General features: G+C 41.7%; 1 protein-coding gene across 2 annotated transcripts in view; it reads right to left on the bottom strand.

Annotated features, from left to right (window-relative positions):
• Positions 1 to 27,763, bottom strand: part of TENM1 (teneurin transmembrane protein 1) — a gene marked incomplete at both ends in the record, with an annotated part of 259,760 nt that overhangs the window by 126,779 nt on the left and 105,218 nt on the right. For both annotated transcript variants that reach the window (XM_082488474.1, XM_082488475.1), the window contains 6 exons: positions 1,204 to 1,398; positions 2,476 to 2,577; positions 6,474 to 6,684; positions 8,060 to 8,259; positions 13,505 to 13,657; positions 25,396 to 25,634. In XM_082488474.1, the coding sequence (XP_082344600.1) occupies positions 1,204 to 1,398; positions 2,476 to 2,577; positions 6,474 to 6,684; positions 8,060 to 8,259; positions 13,505 to 13,657; positions 25,396 to 25,634 (1,100 nt within the window). The remainder of the gene's footprint in view (positions 1 to 1,203; positions 1,399 to 2,475; positions 2,578 to 6,473; positions 6,685 to 8,059; positions 8,260 to 13,504; positions 13,658 to 25,395; positions 25,635 to 27,763) is intronic.

The following is a 27,763-nucleotide window of genomic DNA, read 5'->3' as shown; positions in this document are numbered from 1 at the left end:
GCAGGAAGCACAAAGCATACTGCCACTAGCTTCGGGCTAAGGGGACTAGTGAAAAATCATCGAATCAGGGCAAGCACAAAGAAATGTTCTGCTTTCCGAGGCCATGCGCAGGGGAAGAAAGTCAAAGCTGATGAGCTATCTCAGAAATGCCAACAGGCAAACGACAACTGCTTCTTGATACATCAGCAGAGACACATCGGTGCTACAACCAGCAAAAGTACAATTACTTGTTCTCAGAATTCCCACTTTTTATTAGCCAAGCCTTAAAGGATGCCAGTTTAGTACCCTGAACACAGGCTCACAGTAAAAATGACATATGATAACAGAATTACACAATATGCTCTGGTAAGCTGAAACCGTTTGCTGCTCTTTTGGCTTTATATTGGCAGTACATTCTTTGCAGAAGAATCTAAGATGTAACAGAATGAAGAAAGGGAAAAGCTGATTACGATCTTCTGATTACTTTGGAGAACTACCACATCATATTGTGTTTAAATGATCTTCTGACTGCCTTGCCCGTAGCTTTTGGCCAAGTAAAAAAGTCTGCAGAGGCTCTCCGACAGCGTGTGCTAAGGGACTGGGGGTGCTGGCAGCAAAGGCTGGACTGGGGACGCTGGCCACCCTTCCCGAAAGAAGGATCTGGAGAGAAGAAAAGTGGAGACAAACAAATCAAGATGGTCTCCCAACTTTCACAAAAAAAGGAATCCTTGCTTGCTGGGATGTCTTCCAGGAAACTTTTGGAGGACTGAGAATACACTGCTTGCTGAAAGGCAAAAATCCCACCCAATTCTGTTCTTGCTACTGAGATTCAAGGGAGGGAGGGAGGGAACTAAAATCATCCAGGAAATGGAGTCCTCCTGGACCGAAAGAGAAACTGAGTATTTGAGAGGACTGCCCATGCTACAATTATTAGATAGCCTTATTAGACAACATTAAATAATTTTGATCTTTTAGAACGAAGATGTGAATCTTGGAAATTATGTGATCAGCTTCCACTGACTGTCACTGACACCTGAATCCTTTTGCTAATTTTCTATCTTAACATTCCTTTCTGTGAGACAGTGAAGGTACTTTTGAGCAAAACAGTACTGCTTCGCAGTAAACTTCTCACATCTACGTGAGTTCTTAACTACCTTAGAACAGCTTTGGAGATCAAAGACAAAAATCAAGCCCCCTAACTACAAAGAAGGAAACTTCACAAACCTTCCTCACAAATCTCTCCTTTGTATCCAGGGACGCAGATGCAGACGCCCATGATACACGTGCCATGTCCAAAGCAGGTGGGATCAATACACTGTTCTTCTGGAACGTCACACTCTGGTCCTTTCCACCCATTCCGACACACACAGTGACCTTTCTCATATTCTCCATTTCCACTGCACAGCACCGGACAGGAATCTGAAGAGGACAAATTGACCTTTTTAAGGTATTTACACACTTACATAGATTAACATTTATTGCATTTATTGTTCTGTAAAATTGCTTTTCCACTCCAGCCCCCTGATCCTCCATTGGATTTGAGGGTTGTGACAGACTGCAATCTTCAAACTAGGTAGTGCAGCAGTAATACAAGGACCTCCTCTCCTCAGTCTGCTTCACTAGAATATCTTAATTTTGACCTGAAATTGGATATCGTAGAAGATAAAAACAATTCCCCCCCCCTTTGCTTGGCCCCTGCAGAAAATTTGCGGTGATGCCTGCTTGTGATTTTCAGTAAGATTTGTATTTCTTCCCTGTGAGCTGAAGCACGATACTGCCCTCTTCTCCTTTCTTCTAAGCAGACTTAACATTACTGAAGTTTTGGCCGTTACTGATCTGCACGTAAACCAGCGCTGCGGAAGCTTACTTTTACAAAGCAGTACCAATTGCTGAGCCAATCAAGCTCTTAAAAAACAAAGTCAATCCTAAACTTGAGGAAACATTGGAAAAACATGAGAACTTCCAGACATCATATACAGCAGATGATGGGTAATACCAACAGAATTATCTGAAACAGAAATAAGCTCACTTACAATCTTTTTAGCATGTCTTTTGCCCCAAATACTGGAAAAGAGTCTCTAAGCTGCTTTAGGTTTCTTTTCTACACCCTGTTCAAGTTAAGACCACAGAAGCATTTGACTGACTCATGCAATTTTCTCCGAAGTGAAACTGTTTGTCACTTTTAAATAACAGAAAACATTATGCTAAGCTAACACGCTTAATTAAAAAATGTATTTTATAATCACGCAGCGGATGCCGAGAGGGATGGAGGAATCTCTTAACTCTGAAAGTCAGGGGGAGAGAAGTGGTTGATGCATCTTAGCTCGAGTACAGCATCAAGAAACTTTCTACGTGTGCGCTTGTACTGTATCTGCCATCTGGCTGGAAAAAGGAATTTAATCTCCTTTAATCACTTTGAATCTTTGCAAGCCCAGCAGTCACGCATCATAATCATGAGCCCTGTCATGCACTGAGGGTCAGCGAGTATGAGATTACCTTTCGCACAATCAGGACCAAGGAATCCCGGGAAACAGTGGCAGTGCCCCGAGATACATTCTCCATTCCCATTGCAATTAGTAGAGCAGTCATCCAGGATTTCTGTTTGTTCAGAGAGTTGTGCACAAAGAAAAATACAAATTGCTTGAATCTGCAATGAACGGCTCCTTCACCTCACGCTGCAGGACACATCTCAACATAGAAATAGGTGCAGAAGCAGTAAAAGGCCCATATTCATTCATAGGGAGCATAAAACAAAATTCCTGTTTGAGCAGCTTACAAATATTAGATTTTGTCTAGACAGCTTTGAGATAACAAGTGCATCATTTATATTACACCAAAAAGCTTTTAAAGTAAGTGTTCATGTAAAATTTACCACCATTAAAAGCACTGCAAGAATCAGGGTATTTGCTGAAAAATGTCCACCTTAAACACTTTCTCTTATTGCTGAAGTAATTTGTTTGAAACCTGTTTATAGAGTAAATTGCCTTCTATGGTGTTCATTTGAACCATGTGAATTGAATTCCTTGGAGGAGGGTAGGATTTCCACTTCTGTACAATCAGACGAAGAAAAAAGTGATGAAACTCGATGCAATAAAGGACTATGCACTAGATTTGAAGACACCCCTCCCCCGCCCCCGCCCTTAAATTCCGATCCTAAACTTGCCCATGTTTCATCACGCAGCTTTGGATAGTAAACCACTTAACCTCACACATCACAGGACAGGCTCATATCTGTACATGGATCAGCTGTTTTTACTTTGCACATGTATCTCCTACAGGAATTCAGTGGATTCACTGATTTCTGTGGGGTTTCTGTAAAGAATATGAAGCGTATCCCAGGCTAAGATGCTCCCGCCTGGAGCAGGTCACTGTCAGGCCAGCAGTAGGACTGAGGTCTCTGCAGCACATGCAGGTACCGGGCAGGACAGGAGAGGGGCTACACAACAGTGGGAACTGAGACTGTAGTATGGGCACATGCGCCCATAGACGGGGGGAAGCACCTCTGGCTATAGGAGATGGGAAACACGACTCCTTTCCCACAACATAATAACTACTGGGGAAAAAGAAGAAAACCCGGATCCGTTTGAAAAGTATCTGTCCCTGGCAAGTGATTTGGGAGGAAAAACTTTTCTCAAGAAAGGGCATAGCATTGGAATATTTAATCTAATAAAATCCGATCTACTTTTAAACTCAGACGTAACCTGTCAACAGATGGATTATAAGCACATATTACAACTAATATGAATAACTGAAATAAGTTTATTTTGATCATATTTATGGGCCCTTGGACAGATAAGGATTGGTTCCTCTTGAAAAAGTCTACTGTTATTTAAAAACGTTCCTTTCAGGCTATCAGTTTATACCAAAGAACAGGCATTTGATATGCATCTGTTCATGAGATATCCACAACCTGTACACGGATGTCTGTTTCAAAGTCAAAACCTAGCTCGCGTTCAGAAGTACGTTCTTTCACAGATACACTGCTGCTTATTATTTTGTACATATTACTGTTCATTATCAACTCTTCTCTTGCCCTATGTGTACACTTGCCTCTCTTCTCAGTCTTCAAGAATGACACAGTAAATGATCCCTACATTGATCTGAAACGAAGAATTAATGGTTTGAGAAGTTACTTCCCCTCGATGCAATGGCCACTTTGGGCTGGCCTTTATTCAGTCTGTGAAAGCACCTGAGGGATGCCAGACTTTGCATGCAAATTACCCCCCTCAAGAGAAAGCCTAATCAGAAGAGCTTTAGCTAAGGTGTCAGCAAAATCAATTTTGTACATAACTGACACTGAGCAACTTGAAATAACACCAAACAGATGCTCATGAGGAGGGCATGACTGCTTCACGCAGCCAACTTGCGGGCAGCAGGGACGCATCCAAGCTCTTTGCTCTATTCTGAGTGTTTAAACCTCTGGTCCTGGTTGATTCCTCTGTCGACAGAGATGTCAAATACGACTCCAGCCCAGTCTAGGGTAAGGAGTATGGCTCAAGGGTTATATTTTTTTTTGTGGAAACTCGCAAAGAAACAACCAAGAACCATTACGCAAAGAAAAGTAGGAGAAGACGATACACGGGTTATAAAAACACAATAGCTAGCACTATTTTCAAATGCATCAGCAGCAGATTCTTGCAGCATGAACTCTCTTTTTCCCCAAAACCTCTTCTGGCAGCCATTTCTCAGATGAAGCATGTGGATTCCTGTCTGCACTGTGGCTCTCACTGTTTCCCTCTGTAAGACCCAGTCTGTTCTGCTTATTGGCCAGAGAAGAGATGGACAACTTATTTCTCACAAAATGTAACAACAAGCAAACCATAGCATTCAATTTAATCTTTTTTTTTTCCCTTTTTTTTTTTCTTTTATTTTGGAGAAGGTAAGTTATTTAATGATGAAATACTGGTTAAACCCTCCTGTATAAACACTGCTGTCTTACAGTAGAACTAAACAAAGGGGCAGGTATTTGGATTCTGATCTGGACTGGAGTTTGGCCAGGTTTTATACTCTTCGTAGAGCATCTGTGAACACACTTCATAAATCGCTTGAATATTATTTTCTCATATGGCATTGAATGATGGCATTTTTTCTTGCTTGTAAAAGATTCACTTTTCCAAACAGAGTAAATATGAACTTTTAAACAAAAAACAGTCACTACCATTCAATCCCAATTTCTAAATTATTTTCCTGCAAGTCCTTCAAAATCTTGTTATTTGAATCATACTGTCCTGCTCTGCAAGGTGTTTACCATCAAGTAAAAATAGCATCCAATTGTTCTAAAGAGCAGATGGCATGTCCATTACTAGTAAAGACATCTTGCTAAACATATGGTAGAACAGGTTAACTAAAGGGCATAGTGGTTAAAGTCTTGCAGCAAACCGAGACTGTCATAAATACAATACTTTACCTAAATTTAAATTCCAAAGAACCCCTATGTGTGAGCACTGCTCACTAGCAATACCTTGAATTGCAAGCATTTGTCCACCTGTATGTATGAAAAAAGCAGTAGGGATCTGATATGCCACGAGGACGCTGTCTCCTATATTTGCCTTCCGTGTTCCAAACGAAATGGTGCATTTTGGTGCATTCGAGTAACTGTGTAAAACAACAGCGCCCACCCATCACATAGAATCATAGAATGGTTGAGGTTGGAAAGGACCTTTAAGATCATCGAGTTCCAACCCCCCTGCCATGGGCAGGGACACCTCCCACCAGCCCAGGTTGCCCAAGGCCACATCCAGCCTGGCCTTGAACACCTCCAGGGATGGGGCCTCAACAGCCTCTCTGGGCAACCTGTGCCAGTGCCGCACCACCCTCACAGGGAAACACTTCTTCCCAACGTTCAATCTGAACCTGCCCTCTTCCAGTTTAAAGCCATTGCCCCTCGTCCTATCGCTACATGCCCCAGTAAAAAGTCCTTCCCCAGCTCTCCTGTAGGGCCCCTTTAGGGACTGGAAGGCCGCAATAAGGTCTCCCCGGAGCCTTCTCTTCTCCAGGCTGAACAGCCCCAACTCTCTCAGCCTCTCATCACAGGAGAGGTGCTCCAGCCCTCGGATCATCCTCTGGACACGTCACAAAACAAGCACAACTAAATCCACAAAAGCTGCCTTTTAGATCTTCTAGATGACTAAAACACTGGAAATAAGAACTGAAAGCCTGGATAAGTTTTGTTGGATTTATGGTTCCCATGTAAATAGAGAGCACAGACTTTGCGCAAGATAACACCAGGAATTACTCAAGCATTTAGCTATCGTATTAAAATCTTAACACACATGAAAACTTCACACTTACTTAATTTATAACATCCATCTTTAATAGACAAACGTTGCTATTTGTCTAATATTGGCATAAACATGAAGTTGTTCCACTGAGGTTAATTAAACTAAGCTGAAATAAAACATATTTAAGAGAGAAGCTGGAATCAAGGTCAATAACTTCTTTTCAAATACATCTTTCCAATGTATTAATAACAATGTCATTGTAACTGTTCTTACCAATCGCTGTAGTTAGTACAAACACTTGCTCCACTTTCTTTCCGTCGTTGTAGAATGCCATGTGCCAAGCTCCTTGATCCATGTACTCGATGAAACCTGTCTCTTGCAGTGAAGTTAAGATCAGATTCCTGGGAGCTTGCTGAGGCTCCTCGGAGTTTTTTGGTTCGTGTTTAATTAGCTGTTTTCCATCCATCAGTTTTACAAAATCAAACTGAAATAGTAATGAGCAAAAATTAACACCGCCTACCAAATTCCTCTGAATCTACTCTGCATGTCTTGTTCGAACAGGAATGAACAGCTGAAATCTTCAGAGGAAGTGCCTGACCGACTAAAAATTCACCAACGTGGACAGCAGATGCGTAACTTAGTCTAGTTAGCTTCAGCATTATGGTAGGTCAGGAACCTGGCATCAAAACTTGCTGCTTGCTCTGGCAGGGTAAATTCAGACTTGCTGCACTAAATACAGCAGATTTACTTCCAAAACTACATCTCTTTAATAGGAATATTCCAAAATTCCCAAGCTGTAGTGCCTATGTTAGGCAGCGATTAATTTCAAATGCCAAGAACAGATTAAAGAACCTATTGTTCTATACCAGATTTTTAAATGTTTGTCCCTTAATATCAATATTGTATATCAGAACCTAAATATACTTTTTATTTATATTTAATTTTATTAATGCAAATAAGTATCTATTTTTTATATAGAAGGTGTTAATACCTAACCAAGTTGATGCTAACAACTTTAAGATCAGTTAGCCTCAAAGCATCAGAGATGTAAACCTTTTCCTGAATCCCTGTTCAAGAAATGTATGTATATCTCTAGGTTTTTCTAGGCATTCTGATTTCAGTAAAGTTCAACTTCAGCTCAACTGAAGACCCAGCTTCAATTAAAGTCAATGACAGCTAAAAGTGCTTATTTCTAAGATCAAGCCTCTACTAAATAATTTTTGAGGTTGACTAGATGATCTCCAGAGGTCCCTTCTCAACAGTCTTTCCATGATTCCGTATATAAGTTTATAGCCCTCTGTGGAGAGTGATCCTGCTACAAAAAAGCTGAAAAATCTATTATCCATAGAAACGACAGCTTCATACGCCAAGTACACGTTCTTACTGCTTAGCTAGGTATTCTCCTGCAAAACCCCTACGAGTAACCACTCAAAAATAATCTTCATATTAGAAACCAGAAGCTTTTTTTTTAAATTAAATCTCTATACTATGTAATCTGTTTATTTTCATGAAGTCATAAAAAGATTAAAGCATTTTCACATGACCTCGTACTTCGTCCCACTGCCCCCAGAAAGAAGGTGCTGGAGCTCCACAGCAGCACAGCGTGTACCTGTCCTGCCTCCCAGACAGTCACGTCCAGTGGTCACAACTGCTGACCTCTCTGCTGCGACACTGCCCCTTCCTCCGAGAGAGTACGCTTTGAGGGTACAGTTAGACCTCAGTAAAAGAAAGGGATAAACACACCGCTTTTTGTGCTTACAGCCAGCCCCTTCCTCCCCCCACTTTGAAAGCGTATTGTGAACATTCGCATCCACCGCTGTTTGAAAATGTATGATAGAATTGGTGTTACTTCAAATTACCTGAGTGTGAGTAGGTGGAATGTTTCTTCTGCCATAAATCCCCAGCAGAGAATCCTTCGCCAGTGAAATGTTAAATTTCAGGTACACGGGGTGATGTATAGTAATCTGAAAGCGCCAGAATAAACCAGGGGGGATCGTCTGCATAACTTGTGCTCCAATCTCAACTTCTCCCGTGTCTATGGCCCGTCCCTTCTGAAACACTAATTTTCCAGAAACAAACAAACCATTACTTGTGTATTCATGGTGGGTGAAGATAATAGGTCACGAGGTATAAGCACGCCTTAGATATATTGGAATATATTGAAAACAACCTACAAATGGAGGGCGTTTCACTGAAATCACTGCATTTTTTTTTTATTCCACTAGTTGAAAAATAGAAATAAACTTGCATGCAATATTGCCGACAACAGGCGACACAGCGCATTTTTGCCCTGGAAATCTTGGAACGCTTTACTGAATATAAAAAGGTAGAAGTGCTGCTGCGTAAACCACGGTCGTTACCTGTCAGCTATGCAAACAAAACCCATTCAACTGAGAACGCACAGGGCGAAGACAGCGGGAGAGCTTCCTCTGGCACGGATTTCAGACTACTGCCCAACGGGCATTGCATAAGCCGCACAAATGGACACCAGTGAGGACACAAAATCCATCAAGCCTGGTAGGTCGGAGCCCATGCCCAAAGCCTAGATTTCTATTAATCACCATTCCTAACGATTTTATTATGGCAGTCGTAATCTAGTCCTGGAGAAATAAAGGACATCTGTTTTGGCTTGGACTTTCCACATGAAAGCGTAACAGGGGCAAGAGGATGGGGACAGGCAATCTAAAGAGAAAACTGGCATAATTTCATAATGCCTAACAATAAATTTGCAGACATCTACGGTATGTAACTTCACACATGGGTGTGAGAGAGCTGAAATAGAAGGGGAAATGGAACGCATAAAGAAGACATTGCCAAACTAAATTGGAGCTGGCTTGCTTCGCTGCCTTCTAGCACCATCTTTGTGTATGTTAATGCCTGTCTGTGATCAGCATCGTGACGTGCTGCAAATCGCAGACCCAGTCCTGCTAACATCTGAGCTCATTCCATAGCAACTTCTGCAAAACTCTAACTTGCTTTTCCATACCTTCTCTAAACTAGAAAAAAAAAAGCAGGACAGTATGCTGCATCGGAGGAAGAGCCAAGGGAAGACTGAAGTCAGCAGCCATATCCATTTATGTTTCACTTCATTCCAGTATCACAGTGAAGGATAAAGAGGAGCAATTGAAGTGAGCGGGGCCTCACCTTTCACAATAATGCCTGTAAATACCTAAGGCAACATAATGTACATGAAATTTTATAAATTGCCATCGGAAATGAAACCAGCAAGCAGCTAGGGCCAGCGTTTTCCCGACCGTATTCATAACAAAGGTCCTCAGTGGGATCTTACATAGGCTTTAACTAGCGTAGGAAGTACTTAGCATTCTTAATGAATAGAGATTTAATTTCCAAGGCAGGAGCAATTCTCAGGGTACTGGGTCTTCCAGCTTTACGGCTGCTTTGTGTCACCAAGCCTACAGCAAGGACTAGGAGCTGAGTTTTACACCTTATCACATAAAAGCATCTATTTTTAGAGCACAGAACTTGTAATCTAATAGTCTAAAAATACACCCTTTACTTAATTCATGAGTTAAAATATTTCCAAATTGCTGCTTTAAGAATGTTCAAGGTGAGACTACTTCTGTCCAATATGCTTCATGGAAAAAATCTTGAATGTTGAGTTTTGAAGAGAATTAAACCTCCTATGTTGGGCAACAAAAATGGATCCTTTCCCATCCCAACCCATACAAGATCCTACTTGGCTGATGTAAATTTAAAAACCTTTTCCCCTATTTCCAGTACTCCAGAGATATTAAATCTTAATGATTCTCTGCAAGCAATTACTCTGGGTTAAGTAAAACACTAAGGAACTTTTTTGGTGATATTGACACATAGTAATTAATGTGATTCAATTACAAGACTGTAGAGCACTAAGTAAAAAGTCAAGGATATAGTATCATTTTTGAAGTTAATGGATTATTGGTCCGTGTTCAAGGTCCTTTAAAATACAGTTACTGCTTCTTAAGTTTGTTGAAGTGAGGCAGCCTCCATCGAAAATAGAAAGCATTATGTCTTTAGTCAGGGAATATTTTCAGTAATTGATGTTGTCAAATTATGCTGAATCCCACCTTAGTGTTGCTAGGCTCAAAACAACGTATCACTGAGTTTTTCCACATTTGGCTGAAAATGCTTTTGCTTTAGTAATGATTCTACGTAATCCTTAAAAAACCAGATGCGCTTAAGTTTACTCTTATCTCATTAAACAGGAAGGAAGTGCATGCTGCTGTTCACAATGGTAACGTGAAAATTTGTATATTATCTGCCACCTACTGAAAGTATGCAGTTGCAGCATCTCTACCTTTCAAACGCTATTTTTTCAGGCAACCACCCAGCGTGAAAAGGCCACTGTAAGAGCCGTGCCTTCGGTCCATGTTTTCACATTCACTGGGCCACTGTGCCTTCTTTATAGAAAAAGAATTCAGCTGTTTCTATGCTTAATTGAACTAAGCAGGTATTTGGCTGTACAAAAAAGGCATCTGAAGTTACACTAATCACAGACCATCCTTGTATACTTCCTTGCTCTTTCTTGACAAAGTCTGAAACGAGCTTCTAAAATTACAGTGCTGCAATACAAGTTCTGTTCTTGTTTTAAAGAACATCTTTCTCATAACGTTTTTCTTACGACAAAGTATCATTTAATTATCTATATTCAATTCCTTGTACAGCTCCCAATCTTGCCAAGTGGTATTAATTCTTCCCTATTCCTTCTAAGCACACTTTCCTTGCAAGTCTAAAACAGAAGATAGATTCCTAATCACAGATTTCTTTTGGCTTCAAGAAAGTAAAACTCTGAACAGCGTGGTGCCAATTATCTTCACAAGAAAGTACCCATATGCTGATTATTACTGATCCTGAAACAATCAGTCTCCTTGTACTCCCCTGGTAAATACCAGCATCAATAGGATGTCTGAGTTTTTAATCACATTACTACATATTAAAATGTTAACTCATAGCCATGGGTCAGCATGTTACAAAATGACTTCTTAAAGAAATCTGACTTGCTCATTTGTAAACTCGATTTTCATTAAAAGATTAGTTAAAATATATGCTTTCGAAGTCTGGAAAAGCATTCTGTGCTGCTGCATTGAGTTGGGAAAATGGGTGGTCTCAATATCTGACAGTAATTATTTATCCCTGTGAAATCACATCAGAGGCTTCAAGTTTACAGGCAAAGTATCAGCTTTCTGTAGTATTCTGCTGTAGTACCAGGAGTTGCCTATTTCCAAATCCTCCTTCCAGGCACATCTACATGGAGAATTTGGTATGAGGACTGGGAATAAAATTACTGATATATATTAAAAGTGATGGGAAGAAATAAAACCAGCAGAAATTAGCTACAGCTGGACTATGCACATACTAGTGCCTGGGACTAAGCCCATGTGATTTTTCTTGTGTTTTCCAAGTGTACACTCCTTGTTAGCATACAGTTTGGATTGCAGGTTACTCCCAAAAGGTGAAAGGAGCCAAGTGGGACAACAGTCTAGCTATGTTCAAGACTGACCGCTGAAACTGCTGGATAAGCCCTCAGTGAAGTGGTTCTGCTGTTGCAGCCCTCTGTGCTTTAGTGCTGTGGAGGAATTGTGTAGCTACACAAGACATTGGGACTGCCTGGGGCAAGGCAAGCAGTTTGGTTTTCTACCTACTACCTTGAGTCTCTATTGCCTCACATATTCTTTTCTCTGTTTTCAAGCGCCTTATTTTTAAGGTTTTTGATGTTTTTCCTGCACATCCTCCTTTGGAAGCCAAATGCTTTGGAAGAGCTTCTATTAAATCTGTAATATATTGACAAAATGATTTAATGCAGTTGAGAAGAACTATTTGAGATATTTTCCATGATACACCAGGACAAAAATACAAAAGTGTATGAAACATTTCTGCAATTCACTACCAATCCATTCTAAGGGACAAAATTATAGATCGTCTCCTTACATATATTTCTATTGCTGATTTATCTAATATGATCTCTATCCAGTTGTGCCACATTGATTTGTAAGACTATTGATGTGAGATGTAATCTTCCTTCTGGAGGGACCGGTACAACAATGTCCCACCTTGTCTCATATTTACAGTCGTAGATCTTGCCTGGCATACACAAAATCAGATCACTGCTCTGCTTTGAAATTTGAAAGCTCTGGAAATCTCCTATCATTGTAGAGCTCTCGGTACAATTTTACCTTCCCCCTAATAACTGGAACGACTAAGGCTCATATTCTACTCCCATTCACTTTTCTCTGATCTAATCCGATTTATCCACTTTATCTGAATATCATAAAAAGAAATGGGAGGGCCATCTGCTTCTTGCAGTCAGAAAGCATCACCATGGTGGTCAATGGGATGCACGGGCCAGAGCTCGTAACTAATATTGGAGTATGTGATCTAACAACATCAAATGACAGGACTTGAGAGAAAGGAATTGCGCATCTCAGAGGCAGTGCTGCTCTCTGTTTCACACTCCGGGCTGCACAGTAGTCCTCTCCTTTCCTATGCCACCTCTGGCACTTCTCTGCCCCTTCAAAAGAGCCGGCTCATATTTGCATTTTACATATTCACGTTTTTTAAGGAAGTCATTTTCTGCTGCCATGGCAAACAGACGTTGTCTCGGTCGTCCGTGAGACAATGCCTGCAGCGGGCATGGGGCCGCAGGAGCCGCACAGGGAGAGAGCGGGGCAGAGCGGGACTGTCCCCCCGGCAGCAGGACTGTCCCCCCCTGGCAGCAGGACTGTCCCCCTGGCAGCAGGGAGCTGCCAGACTGGCTCAGGCGCTTTGTGGAACCTCAGTAGCTTCCTGCGAGCTGATTCGCTATGACTGGTTAAGGCAGGATGTGACAGGATGCTGTATTTTAGCTTACGCCTTCAAGAACTGGATGACTTTAAAAGCATTAAGATTTCTACCCCTCTGCATATTTTGACCCGTCAGTACAAAGGGTTTCACTTTGCCCAAGACTGACTTTGGTCTGCAAGACAGGCACAGCACCAACCCCGGGCACGAACCAAACAAGGAGAATACAGGGTCCCCTCCCCTGTCTTGAGACAGAAGCCAAACGCTTTAATCTCTCTTCTCTCACAAAAGAAGGGCGATTATTTTGCTGTTGAACATTAACTTCCGAATGGCTTGGATGGGTTGCTAACTTCAGTGAGAGTTCTGCTAAAACAAGAAATCCGGTTATGGGCTTTTCCTATGTGTTTTAAAATCGTACTAGAGAAGATAGAACCTGAACTCAAAACAGTGTCAAACTATAGCAAATACAGAATCTGAACGGTGGTAATGTTTAAATCTTCATAATCTGTCCTCTCATTCACACGTACCTTTTTTTTCTGTTTTATCAGAAACTTTTCCTCCGATTGGTGAGTAAGTAGTATCCGTGGATTCTGTTCCTTTATTTCCTTTGCTAACTCCATTTTCATATAGCTGTCCTTCAACAGGCTGGAGTTGCCAGGTTAAACCAAACAAGTGTACTGCTGCAAAAAAACGAAGACCAATTAATTGGTGTCTAAGCTACAGTACCTTCAGTCAGGCTACGAAAGAATGCTACGACCCAGTTTCTGCAAAGTCAAGTATTACTTTGTTCTGTTAGTAATAAATCAGAATTTCAAGGGGTCTAATGAGCAATTTACTATTTTACCTTAAAACTCAATGTTTAATTAGTTTCCACACTTTCTTTTGGAGCTCAGCCAGGTCAGGGTGATGAAGTTCTACAGCAGTTAATGGAAATACTTGCATTTAAAAGGATAACAGTTGAATGAATTAAATATTTTGTGACAGAGTCTAACGCTACATCAATGTTGTTCCTCAGCTTTCAACTGCCAAAGAGCTCAGAGTTTGTTGATTAAAGCACTGACACCAAGTAAAACCTTCACCTTTCCAACCCAGTTCTAAGTGAAACTGTGCCCACCGCATTCCCATATCTTTTCACTTCGGTTAAACATTAGTAAAAATACTGACTCCATAGATTTACTGTAGAATTACACTGCAGGTAAAAAACTGGCTCTAGATGTAAAATATATGCAATTATTCTACAATACACATTAACAGAAATATAGTTGTTATTTATGTATGCACTGGGAAATCTACTAAATTAATCATTTTACGAAGTTATAAACTATCCTTTCTACCATCCGTGGGGGCTGCCTACTCCGCTTTGCCTACAAAGCCATTCACTTTTTCTGCCTTCCTGTCTGTTGTTTCTGATCTGAGGCGTCGAAAAATGGTAGAAGAAAGACAGCAACGGAGGATCTTATTTTAAGCATAATGTGATAGTACTGCAGTCATTCTAGGCAATTACCTAGGTCTTACTGAGGAGGGCAAATTCTTCCAAGGAAGAGGCTGCCTTAGCGTTGAAGTAACTCAGCAGGGAGGACTGATGACCCACTAAAAGAGGGATTGAGGATACCCCCTACAGAGGAGCTGAAATTGTCACATAAAGAGCAAATCAGGAGTAGTGGGCTGTTGAGCCACATGCAGCAATTTGCACTGAGTAGGATCTGTCCACAGTGGGAGCCTAAAAGGCAATATATTTTTCCCCTTGCCGAATCATGTAGGAACCTTGGAGACTCTCGGAAGAAGTAAGTGTGATCTAGAATGGAAAGTACATTGTTTTCTTTTGCACTTGCACATCCTTTAAGGAAAAAAAATCTCAGTACAAACAGGAAACCTAGAGTCTATTATCCATTTTCCATGTGTTTGCTCACAAGCCTCCCTTGCATGCTGAAAAGTTAAATTACAAAGCAAAACCCCATGCCTTCAGTGGGTTCCTGGCGAGGGCTTGCAAAAACGAGCACAGGAATGCAAACCTGCCAATCGAAAATAATTAATCCCAGATCTGTGCACTCCTGCATTACCCAGCCACAAACACATGAACCAAAGCAAGCAAAGGAGAGCATTTCATAGAATCATAGAATGGTTTAGGTTGGAAAGGACCTTGAAGACCATGGAGTTCCAACCCTGCTGCCATAGGCAGGGACACCTCCCACTAGACCAGGTTGCCCAAGGCCGCGTCCAGCCTGGCCTCGAACACCTCCAGGGATGGGGCCTCAACAACCTCTCTGGGCAACCTGTTCCAGTGCCGCACCACCCTCACAGTGAAAAACTTCTTCCTAATGTTCAATCTGAACCTGCCCTCTTCAGGTTCAAAGCCACTCCCCCTCGTCCTATCGCTACATGCCCGAGTAAAAAGCCCTTCCCCAGCTCTCCTGCAGGCCCCCTTTAGGTATAGGAAGGCCACAATAAGATCTCCCCGGAGCCTTCTCTTCTCCAGGCTGAACAGGCCCAACTCTTTCAGCCTCTCCTCATAGGAGAGGTGCTCCAGCCCTCGGATCATCCTTGTAGCTCCCCTCTGGACACTCTCCAGCAGGTCCATGTCCTTCTTACGTTGGGGACTCCAGAGCTGGATGCAGTACTCCAGGTGGGGTCTCAGGAGAGTGGAGTAGAGGGGCAGAATCACCTCCTTTGACCTGCTGGCCACACTTCTTCTGATGCAGCCCGGGATACGGTTGGCCTTCTGGGCTGCGATCGCACACTGCTGGCTCATGTTGAGCTTCTCATCAATCAGCACCCCCAGGTCCTTCTCCTCAGGGCTGCTCTCCAGCCATTCCCCGCCAAGCCTGTATTTGTGCTTAGGATTGCCCCGACCCAGATGTAGGACGTTGCACTTGGCCTTGTTGAACTGCATGGGGTTGGCTTGGGCCCACCTCTCCAGCCTGTCCAGGTCTCTCTGGATGGCATCCCTCCCCTCCAGCATGTCTACCTCGCCAAACGGCTTGGTATGATTGGCAAACTATCGAATTAGTGCAGTGACAGCATTTGTTACACATTTATACTTTTTATATTGGCTTCAGGAAAAGAGAGCCAAATTTACTGAATTCTCCAACCACTGCTTCACCATCATCAGGTCTGGGCTCTGGAGACGCACCACTGGACAGTAAATTCCCACTCCCCAGAAGAGATGCTAGCACTTTACTCCAGTGTCAGTGGTGAGATCTCAAGCCAGAGACGTGTTTCGTATTCCATGGACTTGAAATGATAGAGGGACCATGCTAATGCTTTGAAAAGAGTCTTGCAGTCAGACGACACAGACCGAAGCTCTGATCTTTGAGCTTATTAATGCAAGACATTACTTCTACGTACAGAAGGTACAACAAAAATCAACATGCCTTGACATCTCTAGAGCAGGTGACTCTTGCTCCTGGCTTGAGCTTCTGGACATTATTATGATTTAAAGAGTTAATAACAACAGAAAGGAACAAAGCTCAATGGGATTGGTAACTAATGAACGTACATTTCATTTATACTAATGCAAATAATTATAACAGCACTTGAAACAGATCAACCCTAGATGCAAAACATAACTGCACACTTCAATAAGCTTTTAGTGGTTACAGAAACATGAATATAATCTAGTTGCTTTCTTGTGCTATTTCCATTGTGCTGTTATTCATTTCCTAAGACAGCATTTGCATGTGCTGCAGAGGGTACGTCGCGAAGCAAGGACCGAGTATGTAGACCACCTTTTTCCTTACTGTATGTCTTTTCCAGATTACACACACTATGCATTTTGTCATCCATTCGCACCAACTGGAATAGTTTGCTCGCTTTGTCTTCCTTCAGGCTGGGGAAGTGCTGCTGTTTTTATAGTTCATGCCAAAGCTTGGCAAGCTCGCAAAGCTGTTTGTATGTATGTTTGACAGTCAGTTTCCTCCCTCCAGAGAAACACCAACGGCGTTGTAGAGATGATGGGCTCTGCCAGCCTTGGATTTCTAGTCCGTGGGAGATGCCACGGGATACTGGTAGATCAGCTTCACGTTAAACAACATGCAAGAGTGAGTGTTTGAACAACCAAGCACATGAATATGAAAATAAGGTCTACTTGAATTCAACTGAGTGACTTCTATCACTGCAGAAACCCAGTCACCTTGCAATCTTGAAATCAATCTGATTTTCATTTCATTAGGTATAGCTCTTGAGAAATTGCCTTCAGATCCAGGTATCACTCTAGTAATAACCAGACCACATACACCAGTAAAGCCATTAGTTCTTAGAGATATCAATTTCAGAAGTTAACCGCAGGGAATAATAAATGTTTATTTAGCAGACATAGAGCCCTACCTCACCTCTTCATTTTCTGTGATACTTTTCTTTTACCTAGGGTATATATAATTCCTACAACGCCTGTGTTTCCTACAACGTATGTGCATCATGTGTTAAATATACACATATTTCACCAAATAAGATTAAATAAAACTTTTGAATCTCTCTCTCTCAAATCTCTTTAGAAGTAAGTAGGCACATACTGAATTTCATTAAAATCCTTGAACTTCTCTTTTGAGTCATTCTCTCTTTGAGTTTTCTAGTGGATTTTTGGCTTTTGCTTTTCCCCCTTTACATAAAGGAACACTGTTGAATTCCCCAGTGAGCCACAGTGCCATTTCCCACGGCATAACTGCATTTGTAAGACTCTCAGCTGTATTTCCCGTGTGTAGTGCCCAGGGATAAGACCTTACTCCACAAACCAAGTAGAAGATGACACCATCACTCTGTCCAACTTAGGACTGGGCTGGGTAAAAAGGACGGAGATTCACTTTCTGATGAAGGTCTCTGCCCTTTCCGCAAATTTCTGCCTTCCAGATTGACGTTTACACAAAAGACCTTGACTGCAGTACTTTTGAGGGCTGGCTGCTGACTAACAGTACCAAGCCCTACCATTAGGACTAAAGATGCATTATTGGATGCAGCTGAACTTTCCACCGAACACAAAAAACAGCCTTTGAGGTTTGATGACCACACGGGTATTACAGAAAAAGCAAAAGCTATTTTGGCTCTGCCCACCTGGGATTCCACAAAAATTCTGCAAGCGGGTACCCTGTATTTTGCAGCACCTAAAATACCTCAGCTACTGGCAGGGTGAACAAAGTCACTGGTGAACTGCTACAGTTTCAAGCAAAACCCAAGGACTCCCAGGCAAGTGGAGATTAAGCAGCTCGTTAGCAGCATCAGTATGCTTCACAACTGCAAACTTCTTACTTTCAGTGAGGAGGGGCTGCAGCGAGTCACCAGGAGCATCAGCCCATAACATCCCTTCACCTGGGCCTAACTGAACCTCGTGTCTAAAAACCGAGTGCCGACGTTCTCCCTGCTGGTAGCAACCGCGCTTCGTTACCCGGCATTCATGAACTTCCAACTTGATTTCTCTGTTTCCTTGGTTCTTCCATCCTACTGCAACGCTCATTTGAAAAGATATTCTTTCTTGGCTTTCTCGAACCTCCGGTACATTCCCCCCATCATTACATTATTACTTTGCTCCGTGTTATTTATGCGTTGCATTCTGCCAGGAGCAGAGTTGTGCATGGCTTTCACTGAGGTGATCTGGAGGCAGGCAAATATATCTGAAGGCAAAATTTGACCTTCTTTACATAATGTTTGGAGATAGAGCTTATATGATGGATGCCACAGTACCTATATTTCATTTATATTTTATTAGATAGCTGTGTTTAATTCAAAGTTTCAGATAAAATTGTAACACAAAAGTGGGCATACACTTTTTTTTTCTAACACAACATGCATTATGGATGTTATTGCAGATGCTAAATTTGGAGGGGTCTGTAGTCAGTGTAGCTAAAGAGACTGGAGGATGCCACAGGATTATGGTGAAACTAAGCTTCCTCCTCAGTGGAGGTGCTCGGGGTAACTTTAAATGACCTCTCTTGAATACAGAAGATTCAACTTGTAGTACAGAGCTTTTCTTGGCTAATTTATTATGCTGCTTAGGTAAAAAATAATTATTAGGTATAAAACAGACCTTTTGCAGAAGAAGATAAATTAAAGGCCTATATCTCCTACCTTTCACATAAATTTCCTTCATGGAACAAAGACACGAAAGGCTGCTGTGACTTTATGCTGCCTAAGGGATTTTCTCTATCCAGAGGCAGCTTTTCGGTTGCTTCACGTTACTGCTGTAAGTGAAACCAGTTGGGCCCTGTTCAGAACCAAAGCCTGGGTCTTTACCTCCGAAGTATATGGCCAGATTGCTTATTTTGTTCAACATTTAAACAAAACAAACTGACACTTCCAGATAAACTAACTCAGTCCCCGCAATTCTGCAGCACACTCGAGTAAATATTCACAAATATATAAGCATTTTTTTCAGAACTCGCTTTGTAAACTGGATTAACCCGCCATCTGCTATGAAGCCAATGATCTAATTTAATTTATTCTTATCTACCTTCTGTGTAAGCACAGCTTGTCAACTCCTGTGCTACACGTTTGGCAGAATATGAATAAGAGGCTTGGCTCCAGTGCAAAAGAGACTCTCAGTAGTGGGGAGATGTCAAAAAGTCCTGTACAGGAAGTACTTATCAACCCACAAGACGAACTTCAGAGGACAAAAATCCTACAAACGTGAAGTCTCTCCAAATTGCTGACCTCCACTAAAGGCTTTTGTTTAGCTTTCTCTGCTGTTTCCAGTTATTTTACAAAATCTCAGTAGATCATCCCCCTGAAGCCCAGACTTTAGAAGAGCCGTAGTAGAATGTATATCAGCAGCTGACTATTCTTTCTGCACCTGCTCTGACTACGTGCCAGAAAAGTATTTCTTTTCTGTAACTGCTAGCAGGCTCTGCTTATAAAACTGGATTTCGCTGTGGCACAAAGCCATGGGTGCATCAGTGCCTCAGTTCCAGTTGGGCGCTGTAAAGGTGAAAATACCTGAAAACAAGTAAGAGTCAGAATCAAAGTTCTGATCCTGACCTACAGAAGGGTTGTTCTTCTGTCGTAAACTCATTTTGTAAATAAAATGCGATGTCATTCTGCTCTAACCAAATTTGAAAGTTTGAGACTGTTAATATGTGATTCAGTCTTAAGATTTTTATTATTTTTTTAAATCCATATTGAAGCGATAAGTTATTTCGGACCATAGATGGCCTTTCATGAAATAAGGATTTTTCCATATATTTGTTATAGCCATCTTAACTCTCAAGCAGTCTTCTCTTTATACCTAACATTTTTTATACCTGAGAATAGATCCCCTCGTCTCTTGCAGTCCTCCTACTGGGATGTATAATGACTGGCCTGGTTTCATTTTTCATTACTACCCAGGAACAAAGAAAACCTAATCTTAGACAACAGTACAATGCTGTCAGCCTTTCTCCTCAGTGTACTTCAAGATTTGTACAATATAAACTTCATGAGCAGACCCAGGCTCGGAGAGAACAGACGCCACGATTTCCAGCTGTGAAACCCCGATGTACCCATCACAGTGAGAGCTGTCCCACTAAGGAGTGCAACCATATTCCAGAGTCACACAGCTGCGTCCCAGCTTTTATGTATACCTGAAACATTTAACAATGTTTACTTTACCGCGATATTCTTCAGTGTCAAATCAGCTTGTTTTCCCCTTGAGCCTTCTCTGCATATTTTCTAGTTCTTAGAGTTAAGGACTTCTATTTTATATTGAATAAAGCTATGCAACCAATATTACAAATCTACGCACTGAGATACACACATCCTTAAAATCTGGCCCAGCCTTTCCCAATGTTGAATCCATCACTCCTCTACCTTGTGCACAGCGCGAGAAATGACAGGTCACCATGGCAGACAGCAGAAAGGTTTTAATTTCCTCACCCTCTGTATGAATATAATTTAAGACGCAACACCCATCTCCAGCGCTTACTCATAAATAGTGATAATATCATGAAGGATAGGGACAACTTCATATTCATACTTGAGAATTCATTTGTATATAAAATAGTCATTTTGTAGTCAGGGATGGTTAAATCTAAGAACACGGGATGCAATTTTCAGAGGCACTGAACATTTGCATCTCCTGCTGAAATCAATAGGAACCGTAGGAGTTCAGCACCTTTGATCAATAGGACCAGTGATTTGCAAGTCCAAATCAGCGGCTGACAAAATGGTAAGGTATCACGGAAGAAAAATCCTACTTACTAATGGGCTAAAAATAACTGACTAGATGAGCAGCCACATCAAACATTGTATTGTACTTAAAGAAAATGGTGTGCTCCTGAAAAATTAAAGAAAACATATTCTACTTCTAATTCTCTCTCTTGTACTCGCCTTGTTTACTCTGAAATTTTTGGTCAAATTTCTTCGGTAACTGCTGATGGCTTCTTAGGTTTTTATTACAATGAGATTAAAAAAAGAGAATATTTACTATACCATTCCACAACGGTAGCCTGATTTATACTCTTTAGAGCAACAAAGACCAATGGATGAACAGAAAGACACGACTGTTTACCACATTGAATCAAACAGGTATGTCCTTGTCTTTCAAGTCATAATTTGGAATCTATGTTATAGCCTTTGGACATCAGTATGTATACAGTGTCCTCATCTTACTTACCAGATAAAATAACCTATTTTAAAAGTATTAGAGAAATTTCAGTTTTCTTTTCCACACTGTGCTTTTGCAAGGTGCCACCTCTGCGAGTACCCGAGCCCAGAGCGGTGACAGGGATCCAGCTCAGGCCCCTCAAACGCCTCACGCCAGAGAAACATACCTCAACACGTTCCCAGGGATTTATCCACTTCTGTTTCACAACCAAAAATAGAAAAACTTCAAGGCAACTGGATTTCTAAAATTTTCCCTCAAGACTTTTTTTTTTTTTTTTTTTTTTTTTTTTTTGTAAATTTGAGCACTCATTTGCACAAAATTTAAGCCACACGCAGCTCGTGTGCCCGCCAGACACGGAGACCGCTGGCAGGCAGGTTTTGCCCATTTCACATTGCTGTCTGAAGAGCAGATAACTCATTTTCCCTACTCAGCCTTTCACTCCGCTGGCAATTCCGCTCTGCCTCAGCCGAAGGCTCTGCCCGCTCCCCGCAGCCCCGGCCGGGCGCCCCCCGCCGCCGGCGGAGCCGCTGCAGCCCCCGGGGTCCCCCTCACCTCCCTGCTGGGTGCCCCAAAGGCTCACCTGCCGTGCTGCCCTCTGCGCGGGCTAATTCAAGCAACTGTGCCCCAGCTTGCCAGGAATGCAGTTCTCGGCTTATATGAAAGTACAGAAGAAAAATAAAAGTATAGACGCCTTTCTTCGATAGAAAAGAATTCAACACGTTTACAGCGTGGAGACCAAACATCCACTTTATGAAATGAGGTTTTTCTGGAGTAACAACTATGACTTTAGAACCTATTCACAGAAATTACCCTGTCGAAGTGAAAATACCTGTTTTACTTGATAAACTAAATATTACGACTAATGATTTTCAATAAATCAGCTGTTACACAACCGTCTACAGGGTTCTATGATTTCCTTACTGTCCCTATAATAGTCAAATTTATTCCAGAAAGGACCAAATAATAAACATGGTCATTGTAGGCCAAAAATGAAAATACGAAGAGACAATTTTTTTTTTAACTGACTAGTAGTTCAAAGGAGAGAAAATACAGAAGAAGCGTGTGTTCTCAAGTAAAAGCTTCTCTATTGAGATAAGAGTGAATTGAGATTGAGTGAATCTCACTGATAATAGGGGAAGACTGAAAAATAAAAGAACAAAAACATTTTGCTACTTTACCTTTTGACTGAAAAGAAATCACAGCTTAGAGCACTTAGAGCAGGTCTCCGTTTGTTAGAAATATAAGAGCCGTTTGCAAATTTTGATCTGGAATAAGCTTTGGGTTTCCAAGACTTTGGGAATGTTCTGACTTGGGGCTGAGATTTGGGCCTATTTTTAACAGTAACGTGTAGCTCGTGCATCTAATGGTGATGCAAGATATTTGAGAAAGCACATTTAAGTTATTAGATAAGGGAAGGAAAAAGCTTATTCTACATTCATGTGCCCTGAAATCACAGCTTATTGTAAGTTAATGCAGTCTAAAATACAACGGTGAAAATAATTTCGCCTTTAAATAGAGTTCCTTATTCTGCCAGTAACAACCACTGAGCTGATCCCAGGCTAAGTTTGATCCTGAAATTAAAATGAGTTTTATTTTGCAGTTTGCGCCCAAGTCTGTAGTCATTGCTCAGACGTAACTCCCTCTGACTCAAAGGAAACGTGCCCGGAGTGAGGACCGAGGGACCTGAATCGTGGTGAGCAACGAGAAAACACTCGGGGGAGTGAAGTTAAACTTCAGAGTGTTACATACAGTCTGATTTTGTATATTCAACCACTCATATTTAAAAGATGAACATTTAAATTTTTGACGTGAAAAGATATGCAAATATGAAACCCTACAGAGCAAGTGAACTTTGAAAATAGTTTATATGCTATTATTCATACCTAACAAAAGGGAAAGTACCTGACTCATAAGAACAGACCATGAACTTATTTATACATTTAACCAACTAGAAATGGGCAGCGTGAATATTAATTTGGAATAAGCTAACTAATACTACCCGAATCTGCAGGAAAGCTTATACAACTGGAAAATTTCTGGGGTAAACAAGAGCAAATAATGGCATCTTGGAAAATTGGAAAATGTTCTGAATTGGAATTCCTGGTTCAGAGATTTATATTTTGCTACAGAAAACATAACTAGAAATACTAATAATTTATAAAACACAAAGACATCTTCATTTTACCTAGTTCTGTACAAGTAAAGTAAACACGTTACGCCTTTATGTTACAAGGTTAAGATAAACAGACACGTCTACAGGAAACTCATACAGAGCTTTTTAATTCCCAGTGACATGGAGCGCTCACAGCCTTCTCAGGCTGATGACACGCAGCAGTGTATCTCTGAAAAGCAACAAAATTTTCAGTGGCAGACTGAAATCTAAGCAGGGATGAAACAGACAGCGCTTCATCCAGATAAAGTCGAAATGGTGTGGGTGGGATATACATGTAGCAAACAGACGAGGCTGCAAGAATTATACAGCCAGTCCTAACTGAGGGCATATGCTCACCAGCTGTTATGTAAATCTGCAATTAATGTAGCTTACTGGATCCTCAGGTGCTTTCAAATAATCATATACCAGAAATGATCAAATCTGCTTTCCCATCTGCATTAGATGAGGACGTTAGAAAAAATCCCTCCTAATGAGCGTCTCGCTGACAGTAACCAGAACTTTGTCACGAGGGGACAAAATATCCAGTGGAAAACACAAATGACCGAAGTGGTAATAATTTTCACTATCGAGACATTTATTCAGAGAATATAGAAAACCAGTGGCCACTTATCGGTTTGGAGGTATCTGTACTCGTATCTCTGTACAAGTTTTACCAAGCCCAAAGCACTCTTTCAGGCACACCCAGAGTTACTGCGGTTCACGCCGTAAGATGCTGGGGAATGCCCGGCTCCCGCCCACCTGCAAACTGGTAACCAAATCAACAAACCCAGAGCGCTGGTGAGAAAGTGCATCACACGGGCAAAAATTAATTAGATCTCCCCACGTTTACAGAAGCCACGGTCGCATTCTAAGATCCCACATAATGGAAGTTTTGTAATATTTTCAATTCAGATTGAAAATCCAACGCGATACTTAATGTTCAGGCAAAACGTCATATAGCAAGTCACAAAGACTCGCTCTCCCATGTACAATTGTAATCGCATTGGCTCCTAGCCCACCTCCAATATAGCTGTCTTCCAAAGAAAGGAAGGTGCTTCTAGCTACTCTGATAAATCCTGCCCGTTTATCGTGACAACAAAATTGGAAAGTTAGGTACTTACAAAGATGGGTTTGAAAATAAGTGACTGAACTTCAACCTATGTAACGTTTTTCTGAAACATAATTCATTAAAGGGACGGCATGGCGTGAAATACTACATACTTTTAGAGCTAGCTGTCATTCTAGCCGATGATACAAGAATTAAGAGGAAAAAACGAAAGATTTAAGTTGTGACCAGTCTGAAGAAATGAAATAAAGATAGCAAGGCAAAATACAATTAAGCGTTATCAGTCTTTTGCGAGTAATTCTTTAAGGGCAACAATGTTATAAGGCTAAATATGAAAATCAAATGTTTAATTTAAGAAGAATATCACAGCAATTAAAATCAGTAGGCGTCCTCTGCTAGTACAAACATGTCATCTTGAATAATATTTCTTTCTCCATTAGGCAGTATCAAGGTTAACAGAGTAGAACGTTAATGAGAATTCCATGTTGTATTCAGCATTTTGCTCGCCAGAATTTTACGGAGCACCCAATGGCAAACATTGTTAGCAAACCAGGCTTTGTATTAGGGCAAAAGCAAGCGAGACAACAGACCGGAACAGGTAAAGAACAAGGAGCACAGAAAAGCAAGAGAGGCTTACCGATAACATAGGCTAGCAGCAGCGCCAGCGTAACCGTGATAGCAGTGGCGCTCAGCGCGGTGCACTTCCAGTTGCAACACCTGTAAGGTTTGTTAAAAGTGAAGGCAGGTCTAGAAAAGGTACTTCTAGGAAGAGGCCTAGGAGGTGGAGAGTAAACAGTATTGGATGTTAAAGGATAGTTCTGACTGGCTGCGCTGAAGATAGCTGAAGACCCAGATCCATGTTTAAATAGGAAATGCCTACGGAAAGAAGACAAAGAACCATGTTGTAAAAACCACTCTGCGATTCAAGAAGCGAAAGGAACTACAGAAGCACTGCATGACAAATACTGCACATATCCACAGAAAGTACCAAAGACAGCAAAGTGTGTACTTGAATACCCGCCGTGCTGCAAGTTTTGCGACCGCGCTGCAAGCTTGCCAGCAATTTTTTAATGAAACAATCTAACACAGATTAGTTCTAAACTATCTTCCCAGTGGTTCAGAGCAGTTCAGTAACTGGGGAAAGGTTATTTCTCAGTACGGTACCTGGGGGTCGTCGAAGACGAGCAGCCCCTGCGTGCCTCGTTACACAGCCGAGCCTGAGACGCGGGAATTGCTGCCAGCCGTACCGACTCCCTCCACAAACACACAACCCCGTTTATCTCACCAAGAGTACAAAAAAAGTGCAGAAGCCACTACCCCTGTGAATATTTATTTTTACTATGGATTCTCTCCAGAATATAGGAAATAATGACACAGAAAAAAACCAAAACCCAAAAACAAAACAACCAAAAAACCCAAAGCAAACAAAAAAAGAAAGAAAGAAAGAAAAAAAAAGAGAAAGGTGCCTACTCAGTGGCAAATCTACAAGGACAATCCATTTTGAAGGAATGTAGTTACTGTATAGGTAAGTACAATTTCTTTAGGATTCTTAATTGAGCTATTTTGAGAGCAGTTTTTCTTCAAATGCTTTTGCCTGCTGTGTTGATTCTCAAACATACTAAGAAAGAATTCATCTGGAGACCTATTTCAACACGTTTTGGAGGACTGATTGCCTTCAAGAAAAAATAGCAAAGCCATACATTAGCAGAAAAAATAAGGTACAGAACCGTGCCTTGCAGAACAGGCTCCGGTCAGAAACATCGAATGGTTGTCTATAGGAAGATGGATGGTTTTCAGGACTGGCAAGTGCTCTCCCAGAGAATTTGGCAAAGGATATTTAATTTTAAGCAATAACTTCCTGTGCTATGTCCTCAGACATTGTGGCAAGAAAGGACACATCCAAGGCTGACTATACCAACCACATACCCTTTTGGAAACACCATCTTTCTTTGGAGCTTCTTTCCTTTGTTTTCCGTAAGTGAGTAAGCTTCTTGAGCGCGCTCTTTTCCGACGGGTGCACATCTAAACGCACCCAAGGAACCGTGTAGAGCATCTCGGTGTTCCTCTGTCTCAAGCCGCGAGGTTTGAGCTGAGAAAGCAAGTGAAGGGGCACTGACACTACACAGCCTGCAAGAACAAGGACTGCCTTGGCCACAGAGCTGCCGCTAAGGCACTGTTTCAGCCCGAATCTCCATAGCCTTTCTGTTGAGTGTCCCGACTCAGAAAGGCATTTCCTAGAGGACAGCGTTCAGTTCTCCCGAGCTTGCCAGCTCTTTGCTTTGGGAGCCGGAGGCTGATGTGAAGCAACGACCCACTTGCAGTTCGGGTGCTTTGAACCGTGCCCCGTTCATACGGGCTCCCAGCTGAGGAACAGCATCCGGGGCTGTCGCTGCCGTGGGTTCCTGCACAACCCATTCCTCTGTTCTTCCATCAGCTGGGCACCGGGCAAGTGCTCTGCAGCCCCCAGCAAGCGCTACCATGCCACTTGTGCTGGGGGTGCAAGCTGCCCTCAGTTGTTTCTGCCACAAGTGAAGGAGGATCTTGCATTTAGAATCCCGTGGCACTATGATGCCTGCAAGCCAAAAGCCACAGACACACCTCGCAGCTGAAGGTGACTGGCCAATGGTGACATGGTCCAGAATCTTCCCAACCTTTACACCTTCAGCAAGGCACAGGACACGTTTCTGAATACATATACGGATCAATCAATCCACGCTGGTGGAATTTCTTTGATGGATTCACAGCGGGATGTACACAGGATCAAACACTCCAGAGTGTGAAACATGATTATACTGTGACATTTGACTTTAAAATATTGTAAATACATACTCCTGAAAAGGTAATTGCCAAAATGGTGTAATGAGTATGATATTATGTATTTCCATTATAAGATTTTAGAAGAAAGGTTACAGTTCTCAAAATGCCGGATTATAGAAAATAAAAAAAGGTACTACAGGGCAGTTTGATCTTTTAAAGGGCCTTTATTCAGGCAGTTACATAAAAAA

This window comes from Vanellus vanellus (assembly GCF_965231255.1).
Source record: "Vanellus vanellus genome assembly, chromosome: 10".
NCBI classification, from domain to species: domain Eukaryota; kingdom Metazoa; phylum Chordata; class Aves; order Charadriiformes; family Charadriidae; genus Vanellus; species Vanellus vanellus.
The sequence above is the reverse complement of the archived record's forward strand: the minus strand, read 5'-3'. Positions and strand labels throughout refer to the sequence as shown.